At 41.7% G+C, this 20190-nt stretch overlaps 1 protein-coding gene across 2 annotated transcripts; it reads left to right on the top strand.

Moving 5' to 3' along the window:
• The first annotated feature begins 827 nt into the window (after nt 1-827).
• LOC142572955 (uncharacterized) lies at nt 828-18166 on the top strand. 2 transcript variants are annotated; one of them, XM_075682432.1, is made up of 5 exons: nt 828-960; nt 4419-4764; nt 12113-12357; nt 14184-14688; nt 16808-18166. In XM_075682432.1, the coding sequence occupies exons 1-5, from the start codon at nt 897-899 to the stop codon at nt 17040-17042; spliced, it is 1395 nt and encodes a 464-aa protein (XP_075538547.1). In that variant the 5' UTR covers nt 828-896; the 3' UTR covers nt 17043-18166. The 2 variants fall into 2 exon arrangements, with proteins under 2 accessions (XP_075538547.1, XP_075538548.1); XM_075682433.1 differs by having other exon boundaries at nt 12100-12357.
• The last annotated feature ends 2024 nt before the right edge of the window (nt 18167-20190 follow it).

The raw sequence follows: 20190 nt of genomic DNA, 5'->3' as shown, positions 1-20190 counted from the left end.
GCAGTTCTTCATTTTTAAAGCAATTTTTTGCTTTCAAATATTTTTCCTAAACACGTACTAATCCTGCGGATTTAAAGAAAGAAAGATGTCAACAAGCGTATTCCTCAACAGATCATTCTCATACTCTAGAACACGGAATGTGATATATAACACAGTAGATACGCAGCATTGTCTTAGAGAGAAAGACGTAGGATATCTACTTTTCTGAATGTTTTTGCTCTGATTCTCCTAATTAAGATGGGGCTGAGCAGGCATCTATAAGTTCCACGCTTATAGCACTACTGTGATGAATGGAATTACTCAAGCAACCAAATTAAACACATGGACTGTTATCTATACGGAAGTACCTGAGCTCTGTGCATCGTTTAAGAAAAACAACAAGTTCGCCTGGGTGGCGTGTGATCTCCTCACTGTTTGGCCACAATTTCTGTCAACGGTAATTGTCGCTTTGCCGTAGAAAAAAAATCGTGACGCAGTGAAGTTTACCATTTTATCTGCAACTGCCTCTGACTGCGGAGCCCGCGAAACAACTACGTATACTTACCGATATACTTCTCGTGACGCTTTAGAAGTGCACACATATACGCATTCTAAACACCACAGGGACATCGCAACAAATTCTCCTGCTTTCATTTGTGCAGAACATTCCTAGCTTCTATGGATTATCATAAGCTTCGAAAATCGCAAGTACGTCCCGCTACGCCGCCCGAACGTAGTCTTGAAAAACATGGAAATATGAGAGCGCCTGCGTCATCCACGCTATCACAGCGACGCTAGGACGAGATAGGTGACCGCGATTCCCTCGACATTTCTTTCCTCTTCCTCAGAGCGCGTAGTTCACGTGGCCCCGCGAGCGGACTGTGCACACTCACAATCCTCGATTGTACGAGATAAATATGAAGAAAATAATGATTATTATGCTATTTTCCTGTTGCCTTCATTCACCCGTAGCAAGCAGTGGTAAGTGACACGCATCAATTTTCATCGTGACGTCATTTCCTGTTTCCAGTATTACATTGATATTTTGGGGGCTAGATTGGTCAATCTCCTTCATATAGCGTTATAACATAAGTTCCCTTGTCTATAGTCCTAAGGGTCAACAGGTGCATGCTTCTTGGGATTTGCCTACAGCCGTGGAACATGGGGTCGCCGGCGCAGGCTTTTCAGCGCGTAGTAAGCCGACGTCCAAGTTTATTCTTCAAGATGTATGCGTTTTTGAGCAGCGTGTCCTTTTGTTCGCAGCCGCTTTTCCCACACTCAAAAGCGACGGCGTATTAGCCAGATGTATTAAACCATACTGTCAACGTACACAAGATAATTTTATGCGGTAGTCTATCTTACACCGTTTACAGGATCTAGCCTGAGTATTGGTGATTTCGCTCTGTTTCAAAGCGTAGCTAGAAACGTCGAAGTCATTCTTACGTGCCGTCGTTGGACAATTTCATTTGTCCAATACCGTATGAGTGCATTGGGCCACAGCTGTTTCCTTTTCTTTTCTTGTTGAATTGTGAATTATATGAGTGACACATTCGCAGCCTGTGCACTTCTTAAATCGCATTTCATGTGTACATTCACGTCGGATAACAATTCCTTTGAAAGACGTTAGGGCAGCAAACTACGAAACAAATCCTTCCCCTAATATAACAGAAGCTTCAGTCGGCCTACCACACTCCTATCGCATGACTCTAACATCTAACGCGTACACTGACATCTATATCCCAATTTAGTGTCCTCGACGAAATTTAATACTGCAAAATAGTCGCCCGCGAGGCGTGATGGCGGAAGTTCATTTCGTAGTGCCTACGTGAATACAGTTATACGACGCTTCTGGAGATAGTTTTATGCATTAGGTCAGGCTTCTTTGGAACAAAATGAATAAGACAGTAAGTTAAGGACTGACGAGAATAAGGCGGCAAACGTGGTCGAGCGGCGATATACAGCTGTCTTGTTCTTCCCATGCTTGACTGTGCAGTTTCCAAGAATCAGTATCTTTCGCTTTAACGCACCTGAAGACCACCCATATTCATGTGGCTCCAGTGGGGAGCATATTTGTCATGAATAAAGATATAAATGAGTATATAAAATTTTTAAAAATTTATACATATATCAATTAACAAATAAATAAATAAGAAAATTAAGAAATAATTAATTAGAGGAGGTCTGCAATTCACGCTGTGAAGGCGGTTCGACAGCGAAGCTGTAAACGACAACTAAAAGGATTACACATTGCGACGCAGGTGGAAATTATTCACGCGGAGACATTCAGATACACTTTACTTAATTATTAGCCTGAGACGCTTCAAGAGCCTGCGACATGGCTTCAGCTGCTACTTCATGCATCTACTAGGAGTGGACCAGAGAGAATACCAATTCATCACTACACGTACGTTACCTTCCCATAGCACTGTCTCAACACAAACTACTAGCTAGGTGTGTTCTCCTTCTGCGTGCAAAAGTGTCGTTACATCACTCCCTGTTTCGCATTCTACAGCCAAGCTGCCGTCACCAAGGTAGCTTGCGCTACAGTAATCTCTACAGGGAAGCCTATGCGGTGAGCGTTACAAGCTTCGTGTTGCATGTACGCTCAGGAGCACCTTATCACCAATTATTGGTTGGGATGCTTCTTTTGAGCTTGTTTTTTATTGAAATATATACTATCCTTAATTTTGTGTGCGAAGAATATATGCACTCTTCACTTCTCTTTACTGAGTGCTTGTAGCCTCTGCCTTACGGTGGTATTAGCCATTGCATTTGGGAGTAGGATGCATTGTTCATAATAGTTTTCTTTAGAGTTAGGCCACGAAAATTCCGAGATCCTACCCATAGATAGCATCGCTGTAATAAGTATAACATTTGTTCATTAACAAGGCTGGTGGGCATCTACAGGTTCAATAGCTCTGCTGCAGGCAAGGCTTGTGACAAAAGAAATATGAGAGACGCATCTTCTATCTAATGCACCGGATCGTCGGTAAAGCTATTACGGAGCTGCATAATTGCGGGGTGCCACGCACTTCCAATCAATCAATTGCAATCTCACATACAAAGTAGAACATTTATTTTACAGTGATGTGGTTCTAGTAGTTGCGAAGCGGTTTTCGTATGACAGCGAAGGCTGGTGCGTAACGCCGTTACCGAAATCAAAAGCAATTGCAACGCAACGTGTGTCAGAACGCCTAATTTCCGTCGAAAGGTAATCATCAATCATTGCAATATTAAACTTATTTTGTCTATGCCTCATTTGGATAGACAATAACATATGTGCGGAGTTTGTTTTAACCAGTAATAAGATATATTTTTTTCGCGTCGCGTTGTACCAGATGTATGTTAGAGATCAGCCAGCGCTGTGAGACCTGCATACTACACTGAAAGCTGAGGCATTGGTGCTGCAATGAAGCCTACGCGGGAGCTATAAACAACCAGACAGAATCGAGCTCTTACACTGTTAGAATCCCTGAAGTGTGCGAGTCAGACTATGTTCCAGGAAACAGACCCTACATGGTAGTTCCGAAGCGTGTAAGAACTTGGTTATGCAGCTCCGCTGTATGTTGTATCTTGTTTTTAATCTGGCATACATATGGGAAGTGCTTGTACATATTGCAGCTAGGCAAAGATCTAGCAATTAGATAGTTTCGTTGATTCAAACTACTACGCCCAGAGGTTGATGCTTATATTTCTCCCTTTTATCGACCAGCGCATGACCGCTTCAGCTTTCATAGCGGTATGCACATATCAGTGTATGGTTTTATAGGCTGCAATTCCTCTTTCAGAAATCACTGAATGTAATGCATATGTTTGTATAGTAAATATTGAATAACAAGTGATCCCTGCTGTTTTTAGTGTTGTTACCGCTTCCGATGGATAGTGACCACTAAAAAAAAAAACGAATATGCTACTTGTTAAGAAGAGCTGTTATACAGTGTGTTTCAGCAAATGGCGTTTGGAATTCTGATGTTCTGAGAAGATGCGATCATCCATCCTAATTGTTGGGATTACTTGTCGCATAGGGGCACATACGTAAAATTTGTCTGGGCAATTAGTAATGATCCAAATAGTAATTGGTCATTTAGGGGATCCTACTTCAATACAGCCCGTTTCTTCGGGATTGTTCTACAACTCTGCTTACTGCAGTTCTGGGGAATGCGCCTGATTATTGGATCTTAGCAATTTAAAAACTTTACTGCGTTTTCTGGAACACCCACAATAAATATATAAACGAATATATATATATATATATATATATATATATATATATATATATATATATATATATATATATATATATATATATATATACATATATATATGTTTAAAATAAATACCAAACACGTAAAACTCTCGTCACCAGGCGCTCAAGCATAATTGCTCTTTTTAACGGCTAATTTCTTTCAGGCCTTCATATATATATTTTTGTCTTTCAGGATCCTGCACGCCACAAGATTCTCTCATAGACAAAGGCCTGAGAAAAGTGCTGCTATCGAATCGATTTCTGGAAGTCCCGCTTCCAGACTTTATGAATAGTGCTCCAGACGAATATGGTTTTAGCATAGGCTTCTCCAATGGCCTACTTCGGGGACTGAACACTGTCAGGAGGAGTGGCCACAGCTATGTCAGTGCTGATAATGATGGATCTAGGCTTAATTTGCACATTGAAGGTGGACCCGTGGAAGTTTCTTACGTCGCAGGCTTCAACTCGTCCTTTCTGCAACATAGTTTCGGAGTAGCTGCACATATGGTGACGTTTCGGACGTCACTCAGCGCCGAAGAGTGAGTTGCTCTTACTATGCTCAATCTACACATAAACAGGATACAAAAACTTAATTACACGTGAGAAGGAATGGTGCATATTTGTGCATGGGTAAAAATTGATGCCGTATTTGGGAGGCCTAATATGACATAATCTACAGATATTATTGTAAGCAGCTTCTTGGTGCTGCCCTTGCCGAAAAGAAAAAGGCCGCATGGAAATACTTCTGGGTCAGCTCGGGTAAAGTTTTGGCACGGAGAGATGAACAGACAGATGCCATTCGAATTGCAAACAAAGAAGATATCGCCCGCATCAAATAACCTTAGACGTCCTTGTGCTGGTCCGTGTTTTTCATTTAATCAGTATGATGCCCAAATCTGCCTCTTTCATTACTGAATCATCCACACTAAAATCAGATTTTCGTTATTTACGCCCATGTTTTTTTCTTACTACACTTAAAATCCGTAGCATGAGGAACAAACAAGATGAGCTGGACATTGGGCGAAAGTCCCTGCAAGTTAATTTTGCCGCATTGATGTTCACAGAAACATGGTTAAGCAAAGATGAGCCTTTCCCTAGTTTTACTTATTAGACAGAACTGGTAGAGGTGGTGGCCTGATTATTTATCTAAAAGGAAAGTACGCGTATCACATTGTTAATGAGTGCACATTTGGAAACCGGTGGAACACTGGAAAACAGCACGTTTTTAGTTGCTGATCTGTACGGACCACCGACTGGATAAAAGCGCCATTTCCTACATTATTTAGAAGATGTAATAATCTATTGTATTATTACTAATAAGGAGTACTTTCTCTTGGGAGATGTAAACATCGACTCGTTGGCCGACGATTCTTCTGCGCGCGACTTGATGAATCTCTTATACTCCTATGGGTGCAAAAATTCTATTTCTATGCCAACCCGAATTACTTTAGAAAGTTCTACTTCTATAGATATATATGTTACAAACCTGAATGCATCAGATTTCAAAGGAGGAGCATTATCATGAGACATCAGTGACCATCTGCCTATATTCTTTGCCCTACAACACACCCTAACCGCGAACTATAAAAGCAGCAGGCTTGAACATAGGCTGGTGAATGACTCCTCCTTAAGCTATTTCCATTCTTTAATTGAGCGGGCTGACTGGTCAAATGTGTACTTACAGCAGGATGCAAATTCTGCGTATGAGGTTTTTCTTCGGGTCTTTCTTAGTTGCTAGAATGATTCATTTCCACTGATCGAGAATAAAAATACAGTCGGAAAATTAGAAAGCCCTGGATTGACACCGCCTTACTAAAACGCATCAAGAAGAAAAATAATATGTTGCACAAATTCATAAAATGCAGAGACGGTGACTTGTTCAAAGAATTAAAAACAATATCAGAATAAATTAAACGCTGATATCAAGACAGCGAAACTTGCGTATTATGAAGCAATGTTTGCCAGGTTAAGAACGGATCCGCCAAAGATCTGGAGACAGGTAAATTACCTTACTGGCAGAAACCCACCACCGGTTAGGGCTGACCAAATAGTAATCAATGACCCTATGTAAGGCAAGACGCTAGCAGACAAAATTACCGAGTATTTCACCACTGCAGCCATACCCCAGCCGTCTGTTCAACAAAGTGGGCTCTACTGGCTTTCACATCGAGTAAATTCATATGTTTTGGATGCCGTTGCCGCAAGAGAAATCAATGGTATTATAATACGTTTAGAAAATAGTGTCGCAAGTGGGTATGATGAAATTAAAGTTGAACCTTGAAGCGAGCGTCATTAATTATCAGCCTATTATCTCATTAGTCTGATGTTTTATACTGGAATGTTCCCAGATAGACTATTACTGGCCAAAGTAATTTCAATACACAAAGGAGGTAGACTTGAGGATATTACGAATTACCGGCCAATCTCAGTGCTACCGGTGTTTTCGAAGATTTTTGAATTGTCAATCAATAACCGGCTGTCAAAATATCTAACCATGTAACGTTTAATAACATCCTCACAGTATGGTTTTCAGAAAAACAAGACAACTCTGGACGTTCTTCTTGCCGTCGAGTAGCAAATAATCAAAAATTTTGAAGATCAGTTCTTCACCTTAGGAATATTTCTCGATCTGCGCAAAGCTTTTGATTCCGTTGACCCCGAAATCTTAGCTACAATATTAGATTGCTATGCAATTCGAGGTATCACATTGGACGCTATTAAGAGCTTCTTATCGTTTCGGCATCAGTTTGTTAAAATAGACTGTACTTTTTCAAAACAGCTTGACATTAAACTAGGTGTCCCGCAAGCTTCGATATTAGGCCTGTTACTTTTCCTCTTATGTGAATAACATTACGGAACTACAAAGAATACCCACAATAACCATGTTTGCAGACGACACTAGTTTATTCTTTACAGGTAGAACACTGCATGACATTGAACAATCGGGCAATCTGTATTGAATTGATTTATCCACATGGTTGCAACAAAACAAACTTCAGTTGAATGCAGCTGAAAACAAAGTACATGATATTTAAGCCAATCAAAAAGCATAAAAAATAATTAACTTACAGTACAGAATACATAACTTAGAACAAGCAAGTTTGCAAAAGTTTTTGGGGTATGGTTTAGTGAACAGTTATCTTGGACCCCTCTCGTCAATCATCTGCTCTCCGAACTCGCGAAGTCTGTTGGATGTATTAGAAAAATGGCTGTTCTTCTACCTCTTTGGCTAAAGAAATCGCTATATTACTCCTTCTTCTATTCTAAACTTTGGTATGGCGTTCTGGTCTGGGGAACAACGACAAAAGGGAACTATGATAAGCTACAACTGCTGCAAAAACGTGTCCTCCGGATTTTTGTGAACCACACCGGCCCTATTAGATTGTTGCCGACGCAACCACTTGTTCCCAGATTTGATGTTTTACCTGCAAGTAAAGTCTATTTATGGATACAGGCACAGCGAATGTGTAAAAAGGAACTCTACAGTATTTACACACCTGTTTTGGCGCAATAGGATACCGTAACCCCAAACGCAGAAACAGAAAGTTAGTACCAATTATGGAAAACAAGATCTAGAATATTTGGTACTAGAAATGTTAAATAACTGTGCTTCTATTTTGGATTTCTGGCTACCCAGAAAATTGTTCAAACGTAAACTACGGACAACCTTGTTTTCCGTTGAAATTGTTGAGTAACAATGATAACTGTAGATTTCCGTTTCAACTGTTGACTTCCTTTTACGTGTATTTGTGATATGAGCGAATCTTCAATGTGATTTTACAAAAAACTGTCCATAGTGCTTAAGCATGGCCATATTGCATTTATTTATTTATTTATTTATTTATTTATTCATTTATTTATTTATTTCATGTACCCTGAGGGCCATTGGCATTGGAGAGGAGAGTGGTTACAGGCGTGAAAAACAAGAAAAAATAGGAAATGTGATACAAGGAATACGAGTATTGCAATAAAAAGTTAACAGGTGTATCTACTCATACAATATTAGCTAAGGCGTTCTTGAAAAGCTTGTAATCTTTGATGGTTGCTGTCAGTGGGGAAAGGTGGTTCCACTCAGCTGCTGTAGGATGTATAAATGACCGAAAGAAAGCGCTTGTTCTGCAAAATGGGACACCGACCTTGTAGGCATAATCTAATCGCGATGATAAGTGACGTGGCGGAGGGATTAATTCGTTAGGCAAGTGTGGATGATGAAACATCTTATGGAACAGGCAGATACGAAACGCTTTGCGACGTGAGGCTAGGGATGGTAGATTAAGGCTTGATTTCATTGAAAATATGCTAGCAGTCCTGCTATAGCTGGAAAGAATGAAGCGAACTGAGTTATTTTGCAACATTTCTAGTGAATGTATTAGATTTTTTGATGAGGGTCCCAGTTGCATGCGGTAAATTCTAGTTTGGGACGTATTAACATTTTGTAGAACAGCTGTTTGAGGGATGAGGGCGCTATAGAAAAGTTGCGGCGCATGTAACCAAGCATACGATTAGCATTGTTAATTATGTATGTGATATGTACAGACCAAGTTAGATGGAAGTGATGTGTACACCAAGGTACTTGTACGAGCCTACTGATTATAAGAGGACATGATCTAAGAAATAAGTAGGGATAGTGTTGCTAGTTCTGGATACGCGAAGAGATTTACATTTTGTGATGTTAAGTTCCGTTAGCCATGTTTTACACCACAATGAAATAGCGTTCAGGTCAGACTGAAGAGCGGTTACATCGTCACTGATTGTTATTTCTCGGAAAATTAAACAATCATTCGCAAATAAATGGATATGAGAGGAAACAGAAGAAGGCAAATTGTTGATGTAAATTAGAAAAAAGAAGAGGCCCGAGGACCCAGCCTTGTGGGACGCCGGAATGAACAGGGTTTGAGTGAGAGTTAGGATTATTAGCTGGCACGTAATGCGAACGGTTATTAAGGAAGCACTCAATCGACGCAAGAAGTGTGGGGTCTATGTTCATTAGCTGTAGTCTGTGACACATTTTATCGAAGGCTTTTGAATAGTCAAGAAAAATGCAATCTGCCACTGAACGAGTATCAAGAATTAGGTTTAGCTCATGTATGAGGGAAACCAGCTGCGTTTCACAAGAATATGTTTTTCGAAAGCCATGCTGTGAACTTGAAAAAAAAATGAGTTTGACTCAAGAAAGTTAGCAAGCTGTGAATATAGGATATGTTCTAATATGTTGCATGGGATACTGGTTAGCGATATTGGCCGATAATTGAGAGCAGCATGCTTGTCGCCTGATTTGTAAAGTGCAATCACCTGACCGACTTCCCAATCAAGAAGCAGGTATACTGTGCCAAGCGATTGTTGAAGAAGTTTTGCTAGTAAAATATATCACGGTTAAAAAATATCACAGTTCGACAAATAATCATGGTTTTGATGCCACATGGTTCAGCTGTAATTGGAAACATAGCCTGGTAATCATAACAAGGTGCAGTGGGTAAGGAAACATTGCAGGTTACAGAAAAGTTTTGGATAAATGTTTCATTGAGGACAGATGCGATACGATCACATGGTATGGCATTCCCAGAGTTATCTACAAAAGTTATGGTGTCGTAGTTATACATACATACATTCATATACATATACACATAGATCCGTAATAGGATTTATGCGTGTACTATCTGTAATGCAGCTTCTTTTTTTTTGTGCCAGCTCCCTGCTGTACTGCTGTAGACTGTTCCGTTTGTTACGGGGGCAGAGACGTCGTCCGGCAGCCATGCCCTTAGTCTCTGCAACCTGCAGGATGATGTGATTTTCCCGAAAAAAAAACTGACTGAGTGATTGACTGACTGACTGATTATTCGCCCGAAACATTGAATTTGCGTATTGTATGGGGCGTCGCAATTGCCAAAATCAATCAGCTGCCCACTCATCCTAACTTCGCTCCATTACCAGTTGACAGAGCATGACAAACGAAGACGACAGAACGTAATGAAAATGTAGTATGATATTTGCGATGACAGAAAAGGTGCAGCCTTTACCTAAAACTACCCTATCCTTGTGGGATCGAATGACAAATACTACATGCTTACGTTTTACCAATTTTGAGAGCAGTAAGACCGTAAAACAGATGCTGTCTCCCCTGGGGACATTTATTGCATGCACCGAAGCACCTATGCATCTGTGCAGGCTCTCAAGGTGGCACCAGAGGCAAGCGTATTCTAGTGCTTTCTCTGAAGGAAAGTTTAGTTCTACTGTTAGCGCGTTGTTTTGTTTTTTACGGATGCTTCAGTGTATGTAGTAATTATGTGAACGAGTTTGTGGATTGCTGATAAAACTCCTCATCCACTGTTGCTGCAGTTAGGAAAATTAGCCTTGCGCATCTGCAATTGCCTTTTGCCACCGGGTGCTTTATTTCCCTTCGCATGATTTCGATATGTTCAGGGAGTCCTGTCTGCTTCTCTACCGTACTTTTGCCATTCGTCATATTCCCCTGTGCTTGCTGCCCTCCAGAGACTTGTTCGAGTTCACCTGCCTCTATATATATATGCATATATATATATATATATATATATATATATAAACCTGTGTATGTTTTCTCTGTTAACAAGCCCCACCAGATACCCGTAGAAAGCGTCTGGTGCTAAAACTTCATTTAGGGCTAATTATACCTTGGCTAACACCATATACACAAAAGTTGGCTAAAATAGATTGTGGATCATACGTGCGCAGGCCGGCAGCAATGTGCGTTCGCACCACAATCGTAAAGTTACTTAAAATTAGGTTTGGCACGTGGTATGTGTATCCCAATAAAAAATCCCCGGACGATACCAACTTACGATCAATGCAGACAATAATACGATTAGAATTTAAACAATGTAGCGACACACTGTAGGGCCGCCGCAGAGACGCGTCACGCATCATTCGTGCGTGCCGTCGGCCTTCTCTCTCGCGTTTTTCTCTGGGCTCGCTGCGCCATCTTGCGGCGCCACCTCGAACTCCCTGTGGGGCGCACGTGCGAATATATAAGCAGACAAGATTGTCTGAATATAAAGAACTTGTGTTTCATTCCGCCCAACACCAGAGACACAAGCTGACGTCAAAGAGGTTGATTGATGAGCGGCACTTATTCAGATACCGAAACTGGCGTTCAGTAGGCTCACTGAACAGCGGCACATACTCATTGGCACACACCCATTGACTCAACTTGGCGTCAAAAGGTTTATTGAAGAGGAGCACATACCTTAGGTGCATACCGACTGACACAAGTTGGGCCAATGGCGGGCTTCTGACAGGGTTTCCTCAGCACAGGAGCTCATTGCCCTTTGCCATGGATACTCATTGACCCAAGTTGGCAGTGAAATGGGGCAGGAAAATGGCCCGTGCCATTGGATAGTGCTCTAAAGCTGCTTGAAACTTCCAAATAATCCTAATCGCATTATTATAGCCATGTTACCCGATCTGAGTCTGCTCGTATGGGCCATTTAACACGGATATAATAATGCTAATCGCATTATTATAGCCGCGTTACCCGATCTCAGTCAGCTCATAGGGGCCAACTCTAAGAAGAAACGCTGTACCCAATTGCATCATAATAATAGATAGAAATATCTACACGTCCTCCAGCTCTGTCGACTAACCTGGCACAGACATATCAAAACATCGACATTTTGTTTGAGAAAGTCTACGTAACAAAAAGTATTCACGCCTATAATCCCAGGGCTGATTTGTTATTTCTCATCCACCAAAGATGTTTATCTGACTTTAATAAGCGAATTGTGTTTTTTAATTAGAATTTCGCCCATTACAGTTTACAAGTAAGAAAAGTATAACGTTACACTTTTCACTACTACAGACTACATATTTTTACAAGAAAACACCACAAAAACGGCGTTCAGCTTACTTTTCCAGGCCTTCACCGAACCACCTTCGTATTGAGGTCTACGGCATGCGAATGTCCAGAATACGCCTGCTTTTGAACAATGCAAGCTTCAGCGGATTCATCTCCGACTATGTCATCGACTATCTGCGACCGTACGTGGAAGCAAAAGTTGCTCAGCTCCTTGCTCGGGAACTACGAAACTTTGCTGTTGAGGCCTTCAAAGCCATCAGGGTCTACACTGCAAGCAACGAGGATGAAGACATCTTTGCCGAGGGTAGGATGATTCTTTCAAATGTTCAGTGATTATGCATTTAAACCAATCCACTGAAATAATATTTACGCGCCTTAGTACTCCCAGCAACAATGTCTCCTGTCGGGGAAGTTTTCTCTCTTTTCTCTAAACCGTGCCACCAAGAGGCGTCTCCTTTTACATGTTTGCCGGTACGTATATTGCGTATATTACGCGAACGTGATGTCGTCAAAGCGAAGAGCGCCAAAAAGCAGTATTTTCAATCAGTTAGACAGGTCAAAGCGTGTATATTACAAAACTAAAATCAAATAAAGCAATCCAGGAACATTTCTTTGACCGTCAAATGCAATTATTCAAAAATCAATCGCAGGTAAAGATTGGCCGCTGAATAAAGGCAACCGAACGAAAAGTCTCTTCCAATCACTGCATATATGAGCTAACCATACTGTATAGCGAGTTGTCAGCCAGCATCTTGCTATTATCTTCTCGCTTTTAAGTGTGTGTGTGTATTTTGAAACTGAAGGATATTTTTTTCCAAAATAATGAGTTTTACAAGGTGCCCACAGCGATATCGCGACAAAATTGTGAGAAAAAATATGCAAGATACTGATGTAGTTTCTTTAGAGAATACGGCTGAATGTGATAGAATGTAACCGCGCAGGAATGAGGAATCTGGCAAAAAAAATTGAAATTAAAGGCCGAGTAATGCAGATGGCACCGCATCATCAAGATGGCGTAAATGTCTTTTTCTTTAGTTTTTCTTCCTGTTAGTGACACTTTTGTTCTTCCCATTTTATTAGTAGGTTGTCATTGTAACAATATAGTTTAAGTTTGTATGCCTTTTCGCTTACGTTATATCACTCTGCGCAGGTATAAAGAAAGCAGAAAGTAGAACAGTTGTTCTTGAATGAATGTGCACCCTTTAGAGAAAGAACACAAATATTTACAGCATTACCATTCAAAGCGCAAATAAAGACGGTGATAGCTTGCGGAGTGCTGGGCGTGATTAATCGTTTTTTGCGTGGTTCATATCGCGGCGCCTTCTATACAGCTTCTATGCAACGCGAGAAAAACTGACAATCACTTACGGTCAAAACTCGTAATTAGTTACGTAGTATTGACAAAGCTCCTCATAAGTTCTACGCCGGCGTGTGTTACGTACTTTCTCTGGGCAAACCTCATAGTAATTTCTAACTCGCAATGTGTTACACTAGCGCTTCGAAAAAGTTATTGATTGCTCTATACTGTTGTGTAAGACGTCCTATACGCTTAGCCACTTTTTCTTCATTTTTGTTTCTTAGTAAAGATATTGCGCGGAAGTCATTGAAGCGTCTGTAGCGCAGTTAATATTTGAAACACCACCTCAAGCTATCATAGAACGTCGTTAAATATTATCCCACGCGTATGTAGAAACTTCGGTTTGCCTTGCATTGAACGTCAGGAAGCAGTGGTTGCTTGCGAGAAAGATTAAACACGGGACAGCAGAGCCTTTACCACGTACATACTGTTACACGAGATAGATTATCAACGAATTTTGGCTTACGTAATGCAGGCTGGCCCAACGCTGCTGTGCCTTTATCGTATCGTTCACAGCGTCATCGGTACGTTCGCGGCAATATATAGCATACTGTGGAGCTTACCATGTTCGGAGTGACGAAAGCAATCTGCAAAATACAGTAAAACCTAACGCACAAATTTTGTGCGCGTGCTTACACTAAGAGTACTTATTCTTTCCATAAGCAATTGGCATAATTGAGGTTGAGGCAGCATCATTTTGTTATTTGCTGGATATTTCGAAGAAACAGAGGTGTCTTGAATATCCCTAAGCCGTGCATTATGGTATGTTGCAGAATCAATGCTCAGCCGCACCTGGACCAAGGCTCTCGGCAGTGCCGCCAGTTACCTCGCCTTGATACGTGGCCAGCGCCCTGGCGGTTCACGGGGTGGCGGCAGCGATGAAGGCGTCGCTCCAAGGAGGCCGCTGCCAGAGAGGCAAAGGGAGCCTCGCAGCGCAGAAGTGGAGCGCGAACGTGGAGTTTTCGACGGCTGTCTCCGTACCTTAGTCCTTTCCAGAAGATTCGACCCGGTCTCGCTCCCGCAAGATGTCCGGGAGCTCGATTTTTCTTTTGGACGTGTCGCCGTATACGAAGGCAACCTGACGGGCTTATCAAGCGTCTACAGGAGCGGTGACTGCGCGCTTGTTGTCGGCGAATGCGGCCTGGCAGTTCGTCTGGATTTGGGATTTGAAGATCTCTTGGTCAGTGTCGCGGCTGTGGTCGGCGAACGTTCCCGCACCAGAACTGCAAAGTTAGACGTCCACATTCCTGCCGTGGAGTTGTCCCTAGACATTGCAGAGTACGTGGTCATTTTATTCTTTATTTATGGTTTTTCAAATGAGTCGCAGAGCAACATCGGGAGGTTTTGGTGCTGCATACGGGGAAAATAATGACAGCGTTATTCGCTCCCTTACTACCTGTCATCACTACGGTAGCACAAGAGGGATTATTAACGAGGTGCCTGTTCCCATGTTAACATCTTGCGGGGCGCCATCCGGCACAAAAAAGATGTTCCGCATCCCCCAGCTATGTCTCTGAACGGCGCTCGTTATGCCTCGATGGGCTAGGTATAGTACACTTGAATACCCAAAATAGTGACTCGGTTGATGGCTGTTGCAGCGTAATTACACTTTTACACCACCTAATGACAGTTTTGGAACTGAATTATGATATATAGAATAATTTACGCCTATTAGTTTTCAGGCATGATGCCCCGACCCTTATTTGAAAAGCATTTTATTACTATCTCATCATTGAATCGCAGTAGGAAACGAGAGAATGTGCGAGTTCCGTTGAATTTTTCGCCGCCGATGTGGCCATCGTTCCTGGCGGTGGCACTTAAGGATAACATGCAGGACAATCAGACATAACGTGAAGTATAGCCACGAGAAGTTCACACATGTATGATGCAATAAAGAGTTATGAAATATTAGTAAAACCAATTTGACGCATCGAAGCTTTGACGGATGAGCGATATGATGGCATATGCTGCCTGACGCCATACTAATCCAATGCAGTGATTTCTGCGCACCATCTGCATCTACAAGAGTCAAAAGGCCGATTTTCCTGCCACAGAATGAGGGACGATTTCTCACCACGCGGCATGTTTTACCATGTTTTACAGTTTAAACTAAGTTTGGGATTGAGCTGAGAAGTGTGAACAAACTGAAACATGAGTTGGGTTTCGCCACAGATAAAGACGTGTTCCTTGAATCTAGTGATAAGCAAAATAAATTACTGCTAGGTGATAACCTTACTGCTGATCCGCAATCCGACAAATAGAAAGTGGGCCCTAAAACATATAGACCCAATGATATTAGCGAATCTCCGTTAATAACAAAGATTCAGAAATCCGTCTTGCAACTACTGGGTGTTTTTGTATTTACACCTTCCTATGGGGCAGAATTGCGATATACAAAACAGCGTATATTTAACGGTTTCTTATCATTAAGAAAGGAATCCATAGGCGCCGTGGCTGCTGAGTGGCTGTGGTGTTCCGCTGCTCAGCACGAGGTGGCGGTATGGAATCCTGGCTACGGCGGCCGCATTTTGATGGGGTTGAAGTGCGAAAACACCCGTGTACTTATATTTAGGTGGACGTTAAACAACCGCAGCTCCTCCGAGTTTTCGGAGTGCCTCACTACAGCGTGCATCATAATCAAATCGTGGATTTGACACTTAAAACCCCCTAATTACCTTTTAATATTTGAACGATGTCCATGTACAAGTGGCCAACGTATTCGCTTTTCGTCTTTACACAATCTCTTGTATATGCCCTGGTCGTTTATTTGAATTACAGTCGGCCGCATACCTTGCATACTATTAAAGCACACAATTTTATTTCAGACCGCCAGTAAGAAAGAAAATAGCGATGGCGTCCCAGAAATATCAGTTGTAGGCCTCCAGCATGGCGCCTACCTGAAAGTGCATGAATCAGAGCTTCGTATCCAGCGTATCTGGCCTTCCATGAAGCTGTAACTTCTGGTGTCTTATACTGGTGCAGTGTTGTGCAAAATAAGACTTTGTGAATTATTAAGACATAGAGTGCGCAATATATTCGTAGAAAAATTACTAAAAAGCTCTAAGCTAATTAAAAATAGGAGTATACGTATATATGCTTCCATAATTGTTTATTCTTCGCAAAAATAAGTCAAAACAGCAGATTATCCTTACTAAAGAAAATGGCATCCTTCCGTGTTTTTAACATATTCTTTGTTTAGCATCCTATGATCTCTGTGTCAAGCTCTACATTTATATCATTCACATGGTCTAGAATAGTGATTTTTTCTGAGAGACTAATTTGCAGAACTGCACCGTTAGAGGCAACGAACGTCTGGCTGCCATCTTCGTTCGATGTATGCATATCTTATACGTACCTACTCTGTCGTGTCTCCAGAAACACATTTTTATCATTTCAGGATAAATAACCAGCTTCAGATTATTACCTATGGCCTGGAATTCATGGGACCGGTCAAAGTTATGGCACCGCCCACAGGACTAGACGGCTCGGTAAACGTTGTGAGCGTTTCGCCTGAAGTTGTGCTCAACGACCACGACGTGGAAGAGCTGAAGTCATCTGTTCACGAAAGTCTGCAGAGATTTTTACCTACTGTAGAAAGACTGATTGCAGATCCACCACTTCTCGAACCATAATGTGCACATCATGAACGTGGCAATTTGAATAGATGTGCAGATGTTGCAGATTAAAACTTCTTAATCGACACTTCGAGTATTTTTACCCTAACAAATATGTGCATACACTAGTGCCTTTGAGCTCTAGGTTACCGATGAGTTCGCGACAACGGCCTACCGTGAACGACCATGAGTGTACACTCCTGTGAAGGCCGAATCTAATCGTATCAATACTAAATAAATGCCCCTTTTTATCTGTATGGAGGAGCCTCTAGTCACCATAAATACCAGAGGGGATAGTGTTCGCAGGTTATGCGGTCATAACCTAGTGCACCTACAGAATAGCTTCGAAGATTCTGCAAGAATGTTCTACGTCCGTAAAGAAAGCAGTAATGTTGCATTTGCTGTGACTAATGAACTTTAAGCATTTTGTGGATTACATGGAAGATAAAAAACTATGGTACGATTCACCGATGGTATGTCGGTTGCGAAATCAGGACATCATGCTAGATCACTCTTCACGCTAACTAGGAGTTATGGATATTCCTTTGCTAGAAAGTTACCAACACGTAATGCTCCTTAACTATGATCCACGGGCAGAATACAGCCAAGCACTGAGGTTTGAATGAAAAAAAGGCTGTTATGTTGCTGAAAAAATCGATACCATTAATTTGAGGTAGCATTATAAACAAAAATGAAATGTATCTTCCGTACCCTTGCTTATTTTGTAGGTTGCCTAGCTTTCAATGAAACTTCCAAATCAGCGCCCATCCATAAATAGCATAAACATCAAATTGTGAGTTCTGAACTATAAATTTCATGAACCCATATCTGTATGTAAAACGTCGCAACAATTGCAGAGTTTCTCTCTTAGAAGTGTACTTATAAAGAAAGGACCATGGAAACATCATAGTGCGTGCCAAAAATAATATTTCAGTATTGTTATTTCTTCCCTCTAAATACTGTATGTACACGTACTTCATTTACTCCGCTGCGAGCATTCTATACCTACATAATGACATCATTGAGATTCCTTGGGGTACTCGCTTAGTTTTTCTTCACACGGCTACACATTTGTGTTTGTCATTTGGTCTTATTTGTATTTCTACAAAGAATAATGCAAATAAAAAGAAATTCTAGCGCTATGTCCTCTCCCTACTTTATTTCATTAACGGTGTTCGCGCTAGTAACTATGTGACAAAAATATAAGAGGTGAGCTTGTGTTTTTCGATGATTATACAAAACTACCCGCATTTCCTTCACTGTTCCAACAGGAAGCAGATAACGACTAATGTTATATTGAAAGTCTGGACATTTATTTGCAGAATAGCACTCCTCTGACTGCGTGGTGGGCATATTCATCAGCCGTGAGGTCACAAAATTTCAGCTTGTGATACGCGGTTCTTCAGGAACCATTTGACCAGGGAGTAAAATCTTCTGACTGAGGCAGAGTTATGATAGGCGTAAAAGTTCGTGCACGGCCAACGGCGCCCCACAACAGCAAAATAATGTAGTCATCAGAAAAAAGACATGCGGTAAGGGCGAAAAGTACTCACCTGTGTTTTGTACAGGTGAGTTCTTTTAAACATGTAAACCTGTAGATCTGTAATCACGCCGACGTTCTTAATCGGCTTACTTGTTTCTTCATAAGCTCCGCTTTATAGTGCTTAAACATTCTTAGGGTACCTAGCACAATTTCCGGGGTTACTTATCTATGTATGTGCGTTTTTAATTACGTATCTATGTTTGTTTTTACCTAACCATTTTGCCGCTTGTCTGACTGGGTGTTAAGGGTGGGCATGGGCAGGGCAGCAGGCTCATTGCTGAGTCAACAGGATTTGAAACCAACCATCGGGCGAACTTGGGTCAGTGATTATGCGGCACTGAGTGCATACATGCGGCTCTTCAACGTACCTCTTTGTCACCGACACCGGTCCCTGTAGACGCGGGACGGCGTAGGTGCCGCTCTTAGAAGAAACTCTGACATCAATTTGAAGTACTGGGTATCTGCCACTTGGTCTGTGCTAGCATCCAAAGAACTTATTTGATGCCAATTGGGTTACTAGGCATCTGCCGTAGATGTGTGGGGGGCCGCTCTTCAATAAAAGCCTTTTGAGACCAACTTGGGTAACTAGGCATGTCACACCGGGGAATGTACCGCTCTACAATGACAAAAAAAATTACGGAAAATTCTCCGGTGCTGACCGGAATCAAACCCGCCTCACAACGGATCCTCAAGGACAGCAACAGGACGCATTAGCAGCTCGTGCCACAAATGCACTGGGTATGTGCCACTCATCAGTAAACCTCTCACCCACTTGGGTGAGAGGTTTACTCACCCAAGCGTTCGCAGGCACCGGCCCCCCACGCTCCTCGTCTCGGAGGCCACGGGCGGACTTCGCGGTAGCGCCATCAAATGGCGCAGCATGTCCGGAAAGAAGCACGAGAGAGGAGACTGGTTGCCACATAGCGCTTTTCTTCGTTTATCAACCACCCCACGCATCACCACGCCATGCATTTCGCAGGCCATGCACTGGCTTCGCAGAGATGGCGTTAGATAGCTCTGAGTGCTTTTATGGAAACGGCACAGAGGCATTCCGCTGCACTACACGCCGAATACATATTTCATTTCGACGGTGGCAATGATTTGTATCGCTAGATTTTTTTTTCACATAATGGTCAATTTCTCATGGCATTATAATAGGAAGGGCCAGTACAAATTGTAGTATTTCTGAAAAAAGGAATATAGATACATTATGTAATCACGAGTTTCCTATTGCAAAGATTATTGCTTCATCAATCAAGAGAATTGAGTACTTCATTACAAATGCATTGCATGGGTACAATATAATACAGACAAGAAGTATCTGAGCAAAGAAGAAAACAAATAAGACAATGAACCACTTGTAAACACATGTGATATTAAACACGTAATGAACTTGATGGAAAGGTTGCAGTCATGCATATAATGCATCATCCAAAAAGACCACTTTTAGATTAACGTGTTAGCCTTAGAAGATCGATAACGAACCATTCAATGCTAGCATATTACTGGCGACAGTCATCTTGAGATGCGTTCTGCCGCAATTTTTTTCAGGATGCCCTCAGTGCAACAGAATTAAACATAAAGTTTTCTCGTAAAATTAAGTGAGAAAGCGTTTCTTCGGCT

Source organism: Dermacentor variabilis, chromosome 2 (assembly GCF_050947875.1).
Source record: "Dermacentor variabilis isolate Ectoservices chromosome 2, ASM5094787v1, whole genome shotgun sequence".
Classification (NCBI taxonomy): domain Eukaryota; kingdom Metazoa; phylum Arthropoda; class Arachnida; order Ixodida; family Ixodidae; genus Dermacentor; species Dermacentor variabilis.
This window is presented reverse-complemented; position numbering and strand designations above follow the sequence as displayed.